The sequence below is a fragment of the Schistocerca nitens genome, chromosome 2, assembly GCF_023898315.1.
Source record: "Schistocerca nitens isolate TAMUIC-IGC-003100 chromosome 2, iqSchNite1.1, whole genome shotgun sequence".
NCBI classification, from domain to species: domain Eukaryota; kingdom Metazoa; phylum Arthropoda; class Insecta; order Orthoptera; family Acrididae; genus Schistocerca; species Schistocerca nitens.
In genome coordinates this window covers 221,070,582-221,085,677 of record NC_064615.1, presented here as the reverse complement: position 1 = coordinate 221,085,677, position 15,096 = coordinate 221,070,582, and the positions used below count along the sequence as shown (strand labels likewise).

The window sequence follows — 15,096 nt, the reverse complement described above, 5'->3', positions numbered from 1 at the left end:
AGGAAATCTGTAAATGATGAACTAAGTACTTTTATTATTTTGATGTTGGTTCAGAAACATCATGCACCAATACTGACTGTAAGGCAATGGCAGACAGAAAGTAGCACACAAAACTAAAGACTAATAGAGGAGATGTATGTTAACTGGAGACTCTTGTCAATTGCATTACTATTAAACTAATGACAAAAATACCACTGTAGAAATGGTAAAACATGGGAGGATATACCAAATTTGTTCACACGAAGACAATAACTTTTTAGGATAAATAGTCAAAAAATTCCTTCTAAGACTCAGAATCCTCGCAAACTATTTGGTAACATCCTCAAGAGAGAGCAATTTTTCTCCAGCCTCAATATTCCACTACCTTCGATCAATTAACATAGTAGCAGTAAAATTCTTTCTTGCTAAAAAGACGGTTCTGAAGTTAAAATTGCATGGTACATGTTCAGCACTTAAAAAATTAACAGAGTAAGAACCCCCCCCCCCCCTCCCAGCCTCCTGACCCTGCACCTGGCAGCCTTGTCTTGCCGCCTTCTGGTCCCTGCAACCTCCGACAGACAGCACACTCCTCTCTCCCAGATCAGAACCCTGCTATGCGTCCCCCATCCTTGTCCTACTCCAGATTGCTGCTTTTTTTCAGCCCAACAGCTGCAGCCTGGACTGAGCGGGTGGTGGCGGTGGCGGTGGTGGTATTTTGTGTGTGTGTGTGTGTGTGTGTGTGTGTGTGTGTGTGTGTGTGTGTGTGTTTTCCTTTCTTTTCTGAAGAAGGCTTTGGTTCGAAGCTCTGTGTAACAGTTCAGTTTGTTGTGCCTATCTGCTACTCAATTTGCAATCTTTACAGTGGTAGCAATCTATCCTTTTCATAACTATTGATATTGCAAAAATAATTTTTTCTTTTTAGTTTTCAAATTTGGATCCACTCATGTACAAATGCCTTACAGCATCTCAACACAGAAATGTATTTATCTCACACATCTCGGTGCAACTGAGAATAATAAAGATACATTGTGCATACAAATAACCATTAAGGAGAAGACAGAATAGCGAGAATCCTACTTCTTTCACTATCATAAGTTCCATCCATTACCAAGTGTCCTATATCGACTCCAGCAACACATTCCAGTTATTTACCTTCCTTCCTTATTACCATCACACCCACCCCACCCCCCATCGACCCCCTACGTGTGTGTGTAACTTATAATGGACACCTACACTAGGACATCAGAAGACCACAATTCACTGTTTCAAACAGCTTTTTTAAACACGTACCGCGGAAGACAACTGCTAATAGTGCCAGCAAAAAACAAAGTCCGTCGTCGCTTAGTTGGAAACTGGAACCATGTGAATCCATTATTTGTTACAAGTACAAGAAGACAAGCAGTGAAGGTTATTGGTTGAAGATTATGAAAACTACATTAACCTCATGAGGAAATCAATTTATTTCCAACATTGGTGATTAAATTACTTCTATGATGAGGCAATAATACTGATAAAGAATAACTTAAAACAGTCAAAAAAATTAGATCAGTGTGATACGACGATCAAATGCCTCAAGAAGTTGGAAGAATAAACACGGAAGCCAAGAGATGTAACATTAAATCAATCCATTTTACTGTGGGTCAGTTATCCTACTTTTTTTTCTGTTACTGATACAAACAAGGAGGAAACACACACACACACACACACACACACACACACACACACACACACAACAACAACAACAACAACAAATTCCAATGCAATTCTCCACTAAGGTTATACAGTGTCTATCCAACCAATCCTCCAAGTAAACTCTTCTTAAGAAATACGGAATACTGAAATCATAAAACTACCTTACAATTGAAGAAATGACCCTTCTACATTAACAATCCAACTAAGCTATAAGAGAAAACAAATCAATATAACCACAACAAATTGTAAAATGACAGGCAGAGTATCTGGAGCTCACATGTTACAGAAAATGTGATTAAACTAGCATCATTTACTTAGCAGATGTGAAGAGACTTCTACAGGGTCTAATTGAGAACAATTTGGATGTGATGGTCAATATGGAAACCTATTTGAACAGATGGTTTCAATGTGCCCCATTATCAATAAGTAAAGTTAATTCTCTGAACAAATAAAATTGAATCAAAACATAACAACTTATTGTTTTACTGAAACAGTAACAACTGACCGAGCATGGTAGTATACACTGCATGGGAATGATATACCGTAACTAAGGACAGATTTTCTTACTGTGGTAGTGACTCAAGAAAAAGAACTAGCTTACTGTGAAGGCGTACCACAATAAACTGGTTACCTGCAAGTTTCACAGGTGCCCTACATCAAGCTTACAACACAAGAAAAATAACAAAAGTACTGTGTTAAGAAAGTTATTTAATCATAACACACATTGGAATGGTGCAAGACAGTCTGAGGGTGGGCAACTCTTGAAATGTTCTCCAAGATAATTAAACACTGCTTACAGTAATTTGATAAAGCACTCTCAGGGAAGAGTCAACTGAAAGTTACAGTAGAATACTAATTGTATATCATATTTATCGCAAGCGAATTTAGAATGAACTCGGTAATAAAGGAATAAGACAAAAATAAATTATTGGTACAGGAATAAAAATGTGTTGATATCTGCAGTAAAAAGGAGGCTGTATGACTAATTGTAACAATAAACTTATCATTTAGAAATTTATAGCTGGGTCAAAACTTCATCTGAAACTTTTCCACAGGATTGTTGGGGAACTTCACCCACACAAATTATTGCACAATACCATTTGCTAACATTCCCCCTACTGGTGGAAAATTGTAACATTTAAGAAATGATCCTTTGTTACTAGCCTGGTTCGAAATACAAAATTTAAAATTAATCTCATACAAGGTACCTCTGCAAAAAGACTCCATGAAATCCAAAGTAAAACTGTAGTAAGTCATATAAAAAGCGGAACGATCATTCCTCTAATCACTCTTCATGTATTAAAGATTATAATTAAAATAATACATAAAATATTACCTTGAATCATTTATGCAATAAGGGTATTTGTTAATAAAGCATAAAAAACCAAATATGTTTCTATCTGTGAGAACGAGAAATGAAGTAGGGCAATGACTGTATGAAGTGTGAACATGAATAGTGATGTTTAGCTTCCTAGCTGCACATACATTGGGTCATTAAAGCGGAGAACACAACATAAAACTTTAAATATAAAAAAGAGAGAAGAAGCTAGGATTCAGAAGAAAAAGAAGAAGATGGTCAACTACTTAAAATATTGCAATTATCCTTTGCATAAATCATGCACAAAAAACATCACACCAGTAGGTCATTAAAACCTCCAGGTAAAAATGGCTTGTGTGAAAATTAGCAATCCTCTTGGTTGCTCTGACCATTCTAATACTTCAGTTATTCACAATCACTATCAAATGAGCCTGCTTTAATCACATGCTATTAAAAACCCATATACATAAATATCAATTTTTGTGGATAATATATTGTCATCACAATCTCCATAAAATTCTGCTATTTACACATGCATAAACATGCAACACGTGTCCGAATAAATACATTTACAGTGATTGCAGACACATTTGTACAACAATCCTACTGTACATACAATATTTTACTGTACGATAAATCATAGCACTAAAAATACCTGATATGGAAAAAAAGGTATTTGCCAGTTGATGTGTTATTGCCACTTACTTGTTTCTAGAACATACTAAAAGACAAAGACATCCAAAAGGTAACTATATTCAAAATTTCAGATGGAACAGCATGACACAAATTTTTTTTGGGTCCAGAACACTTATTTTCTGGAGTATAACTATCTGTCAGTGATTGTATGGAACTACACTATGCACAGAGAAAGATTTACAGCCCACTAGTACAATTAACCTATTAGATTGTCATTGCAGTTCAGATTACACTTAACCACTATAAAATTCAGCCGATTTATCTATGTCTTCATAATACCAAACAAAAAAAATTTGGAAACTAAATTACAGTTTATTTTTTATTAACATGCAGCAGGGATGAGAGAAAAAAAAATTACAAGCTTACAGGGGCAAGGAAGGAACCATTGAGGCCATTAAATCTGAGTGGATGATATGTCAGTACTCACCTGATATGCAGAAAATGATGAATCCAAATAGCTTGAAAACTCTGAGCATCAATTTTGTTCCCACTGTTCTATAATCATTGAACTAGTGATTTCATCATCAAAACCAAATGTGTGTATCTTTCTTCAGTTTATATTCGTGATGATTACTTACAAAGCTCAAAGGTTTCAAGCTTTTTGTTTTTTTCACTGTTTCTGGTTGCATCACTCATACAACAGCAATCATCTCTTATTAACAAATTCCCACCCACCAAGATCTTATTAAAGGACGTGCAACATTAGAAAGACAGTTTCTAAAGTCTAATCACAGAACCTAGTTACTTAAAATACATATCACATGTATTCAGGCTTTTAAAAATGTTATTACATAATTTACAAGGATAAAAATCAAGTAGGCAACTGCGAATCTACCATTTGGTTACACTGAAAGACAACTGTTCGAGCATGTTGAAAGACCAACACACTACAACTTAGAGGACGGCAAGATAGCTCACAGCTAGCAATAATCAGTTGCTAGTCAGAAGGAACTGCTGAGGAAGGCCTTGTACGCATGCAATTCAAGAAACGGCCCAATGATCGAGTACGCGTCAAGGAGGCGTTCAGCTTACTTTTGAGTGGGGAACCTTGAACTGCAGTGGTTTGTGTCTGCATCTCCACTTTTAACCGATTGGAATCTAGTGGAGAACCCGGGAAAACAGACTTGTCATTGTCGAAAACAGGGCCAATGCGTTCCCTTGCTTTCAGTTCATGTGTCAGATCTGAAACAGAATAGACGGAAAATTATTTACAGTATGAAGATCACTCTTTTCTTGCAATTTTTTTATTGTAAAAATTTTTAGTTCACTGAATGCAATAACTGAAATACATAATTGCATTAAACTCTGCCTAATATGTACAATACTTTGCCTTTGCTGTGTGATGACAGAACAGTAAGAGAGAGGTTCTCGAACTAACTTAAAACAAGATACGTGTGACCTGCGGATATTACTTTAACGCAGCAGTCTTTAATATGTTAGTTTCCAAAATGAGACCAACTTTACACTTCTGAGCAAAATGTTAGCTTCTTTACACACTATCAAGAATGTAGAGCAAAAGCTTAGCATGCTGAGATTTCACATGAATTTTGGTTGCATGTTGAGATTTCATGTGGGTAGTTTTGGTTACCATGAGTAGAAAAAATCCATTTTTTTACACTGTTTGTGTAGTGTTTACATTTAGGTACCACATAACCCATATCTATGCTTGAAGGTCTTAAACAGTATACAGCTTCATAAGTGGTTTAAAAATTGAAACAGGTTTCAAACATTGCCAGTTGTTATTTACAAGTATGGACTTAAAAACAATTTATCTACTTTCAGGTAACATGTATTCCAAAAAAATGGAAAGGAGAGATCAGTGTTAAGGGCATTATAAAACAAGATTTCAACTTCATATGCGTTCTTTTAATCAGCCTCTCTACCAAATCTGTGTCCATCTTTCCCAAGACATATTCTTGAAATTCAGTTATAATGCAGTGGGTTTCTCTGACAAGGTTCTATCAATTTTATGTTTGAACAAATCCTTCAATGGCTGTCGGGGTGAAAAACTTCGTGAGGACCGAATAACCCAGAAGTTTGATTACACGAACGTCTTCAGAATATGGGTTCTGGTTTTCTTAACCAACCTTCTCTCACATCCCAATAATTGTCTCAATTCTTAATGCAACCAGTGTTGGGTTTGATTGCTGCTGACAATGTCATATCTGACAGTTGATAGCAACTTTACTCTGTGATTATTGCTGTGTTGTTCAACAACCTACTGTGCCGGACTGAAGTCCTATTTCCTCCAAGAGCACGATCAAAGTTAATCGTAAAATTCATTCTTGCTTCCAGTTTATTTTATTCAAATAGATAATCAGTTTATATCAGACTGACAAAGTGTTCCTTCAGCATTAACTGAATTCAAAAGCTAAAACTAGTTATGTGTTTAAATAAAATAAAACATGACTACCACCATCGTTCTCCTCCAAAGGTCAAAGCGAACTTATTACATGTTAGTGCCAAAGTTGTCACACACAACATAAAACTGGGTAACAACAAGTTATTGGTAGATTAGAAATAACTTAAATGAGTAAAGGGGTCAGAGGTTGTAGGCGATGTGAGTAAGGACATGGGGAGTGAAAGGGAGGATTATAGAATGTGGGAGACAGAATAGCAATGTGGCAATAGTGCATGTTCTGGTCATAGGCATGTGGTAGCACCACACGATGTAACATGATGGGAAGAGGTAGGCAGAATAGAGAAAGAGGGAGAAAATGCTGCAATATCCAACTGTGACACACTGCACTGTATACCCAGTGCAGCAGTGATGCGAGTGCTGTGCCATATTTTAACTGAGGGTAAATATGAAGCATCAGCCATCACATCTTGCCAAACTCTGGCATGAAGTGAATGGTCTGAAGAGGTCTTTGACCCACGTCAGACGGGGGCCAAAACTATTAGAATTCCACCAAAGTGTCAGGCCAAAGCTAAGATGGATATTTGCAGCCATCCTGCTAAGCCACAGTGCATCACTAGTTCTTCTAATGCTTTGTGGCACAATATGCCAATGATTATGCATCGGCACAGAATTTCCCAGCCCTTTAGAAAACCAAACTAAAAAAAACCACACATTTTGGAAAGATCTTTGATGTGCGGCAACATGTACGTTGCATATTTTCGTATTACGAAAATATAAATTTGAAATCCACTAAACACTGCATGTTACTTTCCGAAGCATTGAAATCGAGATTGTGATGCGCTTTTACAAGCCAGTCATAGCTCATGTCACGTGATCTCGCCAGCCAATGACAGCAGATATTCAGAGCATAGGACATGTGATTTAGTCAGCCAATAGCAATATCACTGTCAAGTAGCGCGTACACACAAATTGGAGAAGTTAATGATTTAAATTGATATACATAGTGTTGCTACAAGAAAAGCAAAGCTTTCACATATAATATTGGTCTCTAAGATTAATAAGCTACAAGAGAAGCTAAGCATCCACATATAATACTGATGTTTATTGAGCGTGTTACACTTTAAAATACATCACACAAATGTGCCAGTAAAATTTTTAATAATGACAAATGTCTAATCTTTCTAAAAGGTTGTCTTAGAGTTGATTTTTAAATGAGAGTCAAACGCTCTGTGATTTCAGAAATTCATTGTACATTCTCACACATAGTTCAGCATGAAAGGAAATTTACTTTGACAGTAACGCTTTCCAAACAACCATTTGCAATATTTTCTCGCGCCCTATTAGAAGTAGGTTCGTTTCAGCAGCTGCCAGAGCGCGCCAGATACCAGGCGTCACCATGCTTGCGCAGCTACAATGACACAGGAAGCCCGTATGTTCGTATGTGAAAACATTAAAAGATCTTACATTATGTCATGAAAGAAACAAGACATCAGAGGGTAATTCAAGAAGTGCACATTTGCATGTCCAGATTCAGATGTAAATTTTCTTGGAGTGCCAGTACTGAATTATCTCATGTTTGGTTCTTTATTATGGCATAATGCCATACCTGCTAGAAGATGAAAATATGCATTTTTGAAACACAGCGAACAGTTGAAACTAGCCAATAGCGAGGAATTAAACACTTCGCTACAAATAAATTGACTGCCTCAGCAGAAAAGATTAATACAAGCCAAATTTATTTAGCAAACCAACAAAAATAACTTCATTGTTCTGCAAGGCAATTAATGCTTGACTGTCAGAAAGCTGGAAATAAAATAAAATCTGAAACTAATAACATATTTTAGCCTTCCGTAATTATGTGAATTTATTTTAATTCACTTGATAGCTCCCGGCCACAGAAATCTGTTTTGTTTTCAATTGACGTGAGAGCAATAAACGAAGAGGAAACAGCAAAATTACTAAATGTATATGTCGATCATGTGGTGACTATCCACCTCCCCCCTACAACTGAGACTGATCTATGCATCAGCACCGGATTCCCCAGCCCCCCCTACCCGCGAGTGTTTGAGATAGGATGCACAAAAATGAAATAAAATAAAAATAAAAAATGTAAGTTCATTTTGTAGCGCACATCTCTCGGAACAGTCTGATGCATAAAACGTGTTCGAGGAAATATAAGACACGTTATTTGGTCTTAACTGTGCCAAAGTGCAATGCCACGCCTCTTCACACAGCATGAAAAAATGAAATGTCATGACCTGATACTGAATAGGTGTTAATACAAACAGTACCCAAGACTGGTGTGGTTTCTTGATCTGATTACGTGTATTTTGTCACACTGTCTGCTAGAGAAAACAAAACAGGCCTGTCTAATATGGCAGCAATTGTAACACACACCAAATAAATGAGACTGTTTTCGCATGAACGGTCACTTTTTTTTTAACACAACAGAATATAATTCACAAAGTACCAGTACCAAATGCCTACTAGGCTTACTACAATCAAAAAGCTTTATGTTCAGAAATAGTTTCACATTTCATTCATATGCTCCAGATTCTCAAGCATGAGATCGAAAAGTAGCAGTACGGAATTTTTTTATAAATTTGGAATAGTCATATTCTTCCATAATTTGTGTGATGTCCCCATTTCTTCTCCTTCCTCGTTCTAACAAACGATCTTGTCATCACTAATTCTGTAACTATTCCTGCACAGTGTCAAAAGTTATTCTCCTGTTAACTTCACTAACCCTGCCACTATCAACAGCTTAAGTTATATCGCAGTTATTCTCTGGGTAGGTTATTACGTGTTCGTACAATGCGTTTTCTGCGCTATTCCCAGAATAGAACTTAGGTGGCTGTTACCAGGGTCTCTTCAACTGGCCGTTACTAGTGTAGCGGTCTGTCCAAAACTTTTCTATCAAAATTTCATTTTCTTGGATACACCAAGAAGATAATACATAATCTTTCTTATCTGTTATTCCTGTTAGTTGTTTATTTCCACTCTGGTAGTCTGAATCTATGGACTTCACTAGTAATTATAACAACGCTGATCATTCCCAAACCCAGTCGGCCACCTAAACAAACAGCAATTGGCATTCACCTGTTCGGCTTTATTCCACTCAACTCTTACAACCCCGTCCCCTTCTGTCTGCAGGAAAGTTTCTTTTTAGATGTGACAGGGATTCCCCTGGCAGAGACATGACGTACACTATGCACGTATCCAAAAATCAACTTATGATTCTTCATAAATTATAGAGTGCAGCAATCAGTCTCCTTTTTTGCAGGTTTTATTTGGCAAATCCAGTGCCTAGCCATTATCAATGCACTATTTTCTACTCTCTATTCATGTCAGTTCCCTGTTGTTCTGAAGTCAGCCACAGTCCTTTGAACCAAAGAACTATGACTGGCTCCTAAACAACAGGGAACTGACATGAATCGAGATTAGAAAATAGGGCACTGATAATGGCTAGGCACTAGGGGGGGAGGGAGGGAGGGAGGGAGGGAGGGAGGGGGGGAGGGAGGGGGGAGGGAGGGGGAGGGAAGGGGGAGGGGCGGGAGGGGGAGGGGCGGGAGCGGGAGGGGGAGGGGGAGGGAGGGGGGGCAACTGATTGCTGCGCTCTATAATTTATAAATCATATCACAGTTGCTGAGTGCACCAACTTTCCTAATGAAAGGTAACCTGATGAACTTATGATTCATTCAGAAAGAAACTTAGAATATGTTCAAAAACCGACAGGGATTTGTTTCAAAAATCATATGAATAATCGATAGACCAACATGCTCTGGATAATAGGCACTTTGTGAAACTAGGTTTTTTTTCTCCCAAGAAAATAAATTTGACCCCCCCCCCCCCCCCCCCCTGAATCTGACGCCCAGGACAGACACTCCAGTTTGCCCCCAGTGAATCTGACAGCTTGCATGCACCAGTAAAATTTTCCTGGTGGCACCTTGCTGCTACTGCTAATACAGCAAACAACAGCCACACTTCTGCAGCCAGAAGTGGGAGAAGGTCCAACACATGCGCGACTCAACACCCATGTGAATGAGCCCGTTCGCAACTCCTCAAACGAATCTAATGTCAACAGTTGTGACGTCACGCTCATCAGAGGCAGCTTGTTGTTATGAAGCATTGCACAGTCTTCCTAAATCCTTTGACACATTTTGCTGTTGATAGACAGTTGTATGAGCACTGTGTTTTGTTGCTGTATATAGCGCATTTCCATGGCAACTTAAGTTTTATTTTCCTTTTTTTCTCTCGTTCATGTTTTATTGGTGCAATATTATTCTGCAGCAGCGAGATACAGTAATATCCTTTGTTAGAGTGTTGTTTTTTACCAGTCGAAATTACAAAAGTTTAATTTAAAAAATCCCGGGTTTTTCCTGGTTTTCTCACGGATGAAAAAATTCCTGGGTTATTCCCAGATCTCCTGGGTCGTATACACCCTATTTTATTACTTATATGCAAACTCACCATACTCCTGGAGTCAATGCACCAAGATACGAAATCAGGCTTTGGCCTTAATCTCATATACAGATTTTACATCAGAGAATGCTTTGTCATGTCATTCATACACATTATAAAAATTGTGTGTGTGTGTGTGTGTGTGTGTGTGTGTGTGTGTGTGTGTGTGTGTGTTCCATATCTCCTCCTAAACCAATGGGCTGATTTCAACCAAACTTCATACACATATCCCTTGCAATCAGGCAACAATCACTGTGGTGGTAATAACTCCTGCTTATCAAAGGTTTGGGAGTGGAGATGGAAAAGAAGCATAATGTGATGCCTTGAACTCCCAGAATTTATTCACAGAATATTTGTGAATGAGAGCACTTACCAACTTGCGACAAACTTCACATGTAATTTCAAACCTTTACAAATTTTTTTCCTTGTGGACAACCCCTAGAAAATGATGGAGGGGGGGAAAAAAGTTTATAGCTTACTTCCTTTCCACTATTCAATCAGTAGAAGTACCACATAAGGTATGATGTTATAAATTATTACTTCTTTACTACTAACTTTTTTCACATAACATTTTACAGACAGTATACAATATAGCACTGAATGTAACTGCAAAATTATATCATTGTATAACACACCATTCAGAGGATATTCCATCAAATACTGAGATGTGTGAAAACTGCCACATCATGTGTGACTTTTAAATTTATTACTTTGTGGCTACATTGCAACATATTTGGCACAAATTTTCCACGTATGCCACTGGAAAAAAAAAAAAAAAAAAGTCGTCGTACGACACAATTCAGGAGATATGACATCATAAACATTAAGCAGAAGCCAAATGCTGCATGGTACAGATGTGGGTGCCCAGCTATAAATAAATACCTGAGCAATGCTGGGGTTCTCTGCCACTCTTCAATAAACAAAGTAATACATTTAACTCTGAAATTTGTTTGCCCTTTTCCAGTACATTCAACTTTTCGGGCATTGAGTACAGACCTGCTACTCTAACAACTGATCACAGCCAATTAATTACCTTTTATGGATCATAACATATCTCATGCACATGCCTACCTCAACATCAAGGAATGCACTGCACAAAACACCCCCATCAAACAGACGGATTATTATCAACAATATCTCATAAAATTTTTGAGTGACTTTGAATTTAACCCAAATCACTCACACACCATCTGGAGACAAAAAACAGTGCACAACAATTGCTAAATCCTTGCCAGACAAACTCTTCCACAACCAAGATTCCACTCCCAAGTCCAGTTTAAATGTTACCGGAGGAATATGCTGTGGAAGACTATGCTACAGAGGATCATTTGATTATTTTCTGCAGCAATGAAGCTCATAAACTTGCTTTAATGGTGCAAAAATACTGTACAATGTCTCAAGGCAAAGCAAAATGTCATACATCCTGGTGAGATCATGTATAAGATATTTTAAAGAGACTTACTGGTGAAAGAGAGAAAATATGACAACTAACCTCTTTTTTCATCTTTCAACCTCTGGACCATTGCTAGAAGTTCTTCGTGTTCACACTCCAAGAGGGCATCTCTCTCTATCTGGGCATTTAATTTGAGTTCAGTCTCTCCCTTTGACATGCTCATTGCCCTGCATGAAAACAAATCTGGTCAGAACAACAACACTGATATTGAAAGACAGACATATATAGAAAACTAGAAGATCACAAACATAATGTGTTTTAAAAGTAGGAGACAAAAATCAGAAATTTTATTTGTAAGTGTACACATAACACACAAAACAAGAAACATTATTTTGTGAAAAAATGATTCATTTACTATTAGCTATGAGGGGTGTTCAATAAGTAATGAATCAATTTTTTTCTCATTTAGTTTCACCCGAAAAATGTGAAATTTGTTGTGGGACATCGTGAAATATTCCAGCTTCAGCCTCTATAGATTCATAAAGTTCAGATAGGTGGCAGTAACAGAGGTGCATTTCAAACAGAACTCTCCCCGAGTTTCTTCTGGTGGAAAACCAGAACATCGCATATATTCAAAGGTGCTTGCAGAATGCCTACAGACTTGGCAGTGAACAAAAGCATAGTGAGTCATTGGGCAAGGCAACTGTCGTCATCGCAACAAGGTCATGCAAACCTGTTTGATCTTCTGTGTCCCGGCCAGCCGCACACGTCCGAGACTCCTGCAATGTTGGGACATGCGGATGCTCTCATCTGAAGTGATCAACAGATCACAATAAAACATCTCGCTGCTCAACCAGACATTGTCATTGGTAGTGCTGAACACTCTTCCACCAGTTGGAGTACTCAAAGGTGTGTGTGAGCCCATTGAGTTTCTTGCTGCCTAGCGGAAGACCATACAGAGCGCTGAAGAACTGTCTGTATGGAATTGCTTGTATATTATGAGGCTGATCATGACAATTTTTTGTCAAGCATCGTCATAGGCAATGAAACATGGGTTCATCACTTTGAACTGGAAACAAAACAGCAGTCTGTGGAGTGGCACCACACCATCTCTCCTCTGAAGAAATAGTTCAAAGTCACACCCCAACCAGTAAAGTCATGACGACGGTTTTGTGGAAATCTGAAGGGGTTATTCCGTTTGATGTCCTCCCTCACAGTGCAACAATCAACTCTGGTGAGCGTTGTACTACTCTCAGAAAATGGAAGAAATGACTTCAGTGTGCTCATCACCACAAATATGCTAACGAACTTCTCCTCCTCCATGACAACATAAAGCCTCAGGCACATCTCCGCACCCAAGAGCGGCTCACAAAACTTCATTGAACTGTTCTTCTTCATCCACAGTACAACTTCCAAGTTTCATTTCTTTGCCCAAATGATTGCCCACTACAGGAAGCAGTGCGTAGATGATTGGAAGGTGGTTGATGCAGAAAGATGTTGGCTCTGTCGTCAACCAGTAGAGTGATACCATACTGGCATACTGTCTCCCCAGTAACGCGGCATAAGGCCATCACACTGATTAAAGATTATGTGGAAAAATAGGCTTTACAGCCAAAAGCATGGGGAATAATATGTTGCATTGGCATCATGCATAAAACAAACCTGCTTTCAGAAAAAAAAATTGTTGCATTACTTACTGAATGACCCCTGTATATGTCTGTTACACCAAACGAATCATCTGCAGCTACCCATCAGTTCCCCAACATTGTGTTACACTGTCAGCCTTTAATCCCAAAGCAGCAACGAAGTATTACAAATCTTCTGCTTTCATAGTGCATCACTCGTTCTAGTATCTATAGGAAGTGGAAGCATCACACTAACACCTCGGAACGCCATCTCTAATCATAATGGGCTCAATTCAACAACGTAGAGCACAACAAGTTTCTTCAGGTACATTACAACTATCAGAAGCGAAATTTAAAGAATTTTCGTACATCCATCTTCAAATGGATTTTGGGACAACAGCTGATGAATATACATGAAGCAACAAATAATACCGTCAGTTGTTTCACTTTATTTTTTATTTAATTGTGACTATATACAGTCAACATAACATCAGCATCACTTATCCAACAATGTAATGTCATAATGAGAATTGTACCCACATGAAATAAATCGCGTTAGCTAATAGTATATTGAACCACATGAAATTGCATCAGTTTGTGTTACCAACAAAAACCTAAACCCAAAAAAGAAGCATAATTACAGATGTATTTACTGTTGAAAACCAAGTAGCTGGAACAATAGGTGTACTGTTCGGTAACAGCAGTAAATCACATTTATTGAATAAGGTACAATTGATTAACAAAACATACATAGTTCAGTTAGACAAATTGAATGGAACCATCTCAATAGGGTAGTAATGAGGTCCACTGTTACTATGGAATAACATCTGTGATTATGATTCTTTTATGGTTTTATGATTCTGCTGGTAGCAAGAACAGATATATTTCTTATAGCATAATACACTGTCCTGTCACACTAATATCACTACCTACGGAATGCTGTGGAAAATGCAGAAAGAGAGTCAGTGAGGATCCGAAAGGTATTGACAGGGACATAGAGCCATGTCGACTTCAGTGCCATGGTCAGTCGCGCTAGGTTTCTCGAGTGAGGATCCATAGTGCAAACAGCTCGATTAAGGTGGTCCCACAGAATCTCGATTGGGTTTATATCCAGGGAGATTGGTGCCCTGAGGAGTATCGTAAACTCATCCTGGTGCTCTTCAAATCATGACCATACACTACGAGCTGTCTGGCACACTGCACTGTTCTGCTGCTAAATGCCGCCATGCTGCATGTAGAAGTGGACATGGCCCCAAGGGTACATACATAACTGTGTTGACCTACTGTGCCTTCCAGAATGATGATATCCATGGAAACCATGAAAACATTCCCCAGACTGTAATGTACCCCTCTCCAGTCTGAACCCTACCGATGATTATTGCAGGGTGTTTGCATTCAGACGTTTCTCATCGTACAAGCCAACTGTCATCTTTCATCTGAAAAGGCCACCTATCATCACTCAGTGGACGTCCAGTTGCAGTATTGTTGCACAAATTCCAGCCTTTGTTGCCAATGAACAGCAGTCAGCATGGATGTGTGAACCTGGTGCTTGCTGCAGAGGGCCATATGC

At 38.3% G+C, this 15,096-nt stretch overlaps 1 protein-coding gene across 3 annotated transcripts in view; it reads right to left on the bottom strand.

Annotated features, from left to right (window-relative positions):
• Positions 1–15,096, bottom strand: part of LOC126235938 (nuclear distribution protein nudE-like 1-A) — a 159,578-nt gene that overhangs the window by 55,404 nt on the left and 89,078 nt on the right. For all 3 annotated transcript variants that reach the window (XR_007544845.1, XM_049944907.1, XM_049944906.1), the window contains exons 5-6: positions 12,001–12,128; positions 4,718–4,867 (exon numbers count right to left, since the gene is read on the bottom strand). Coding sequence is in view for 2 of the 3 variants with exons in the window: in XM_049944907.1 (XP_049800864.1) it covers positions 4,718–4,867; positions 12,001–12,128 (278 nt within the window). In the remaining variant the exon portion in view is untranslated. The remainder of the gene's footprint in view (positions 1–4,717; positions 4,868–12,000; positions 12,129–15,096) is intronic.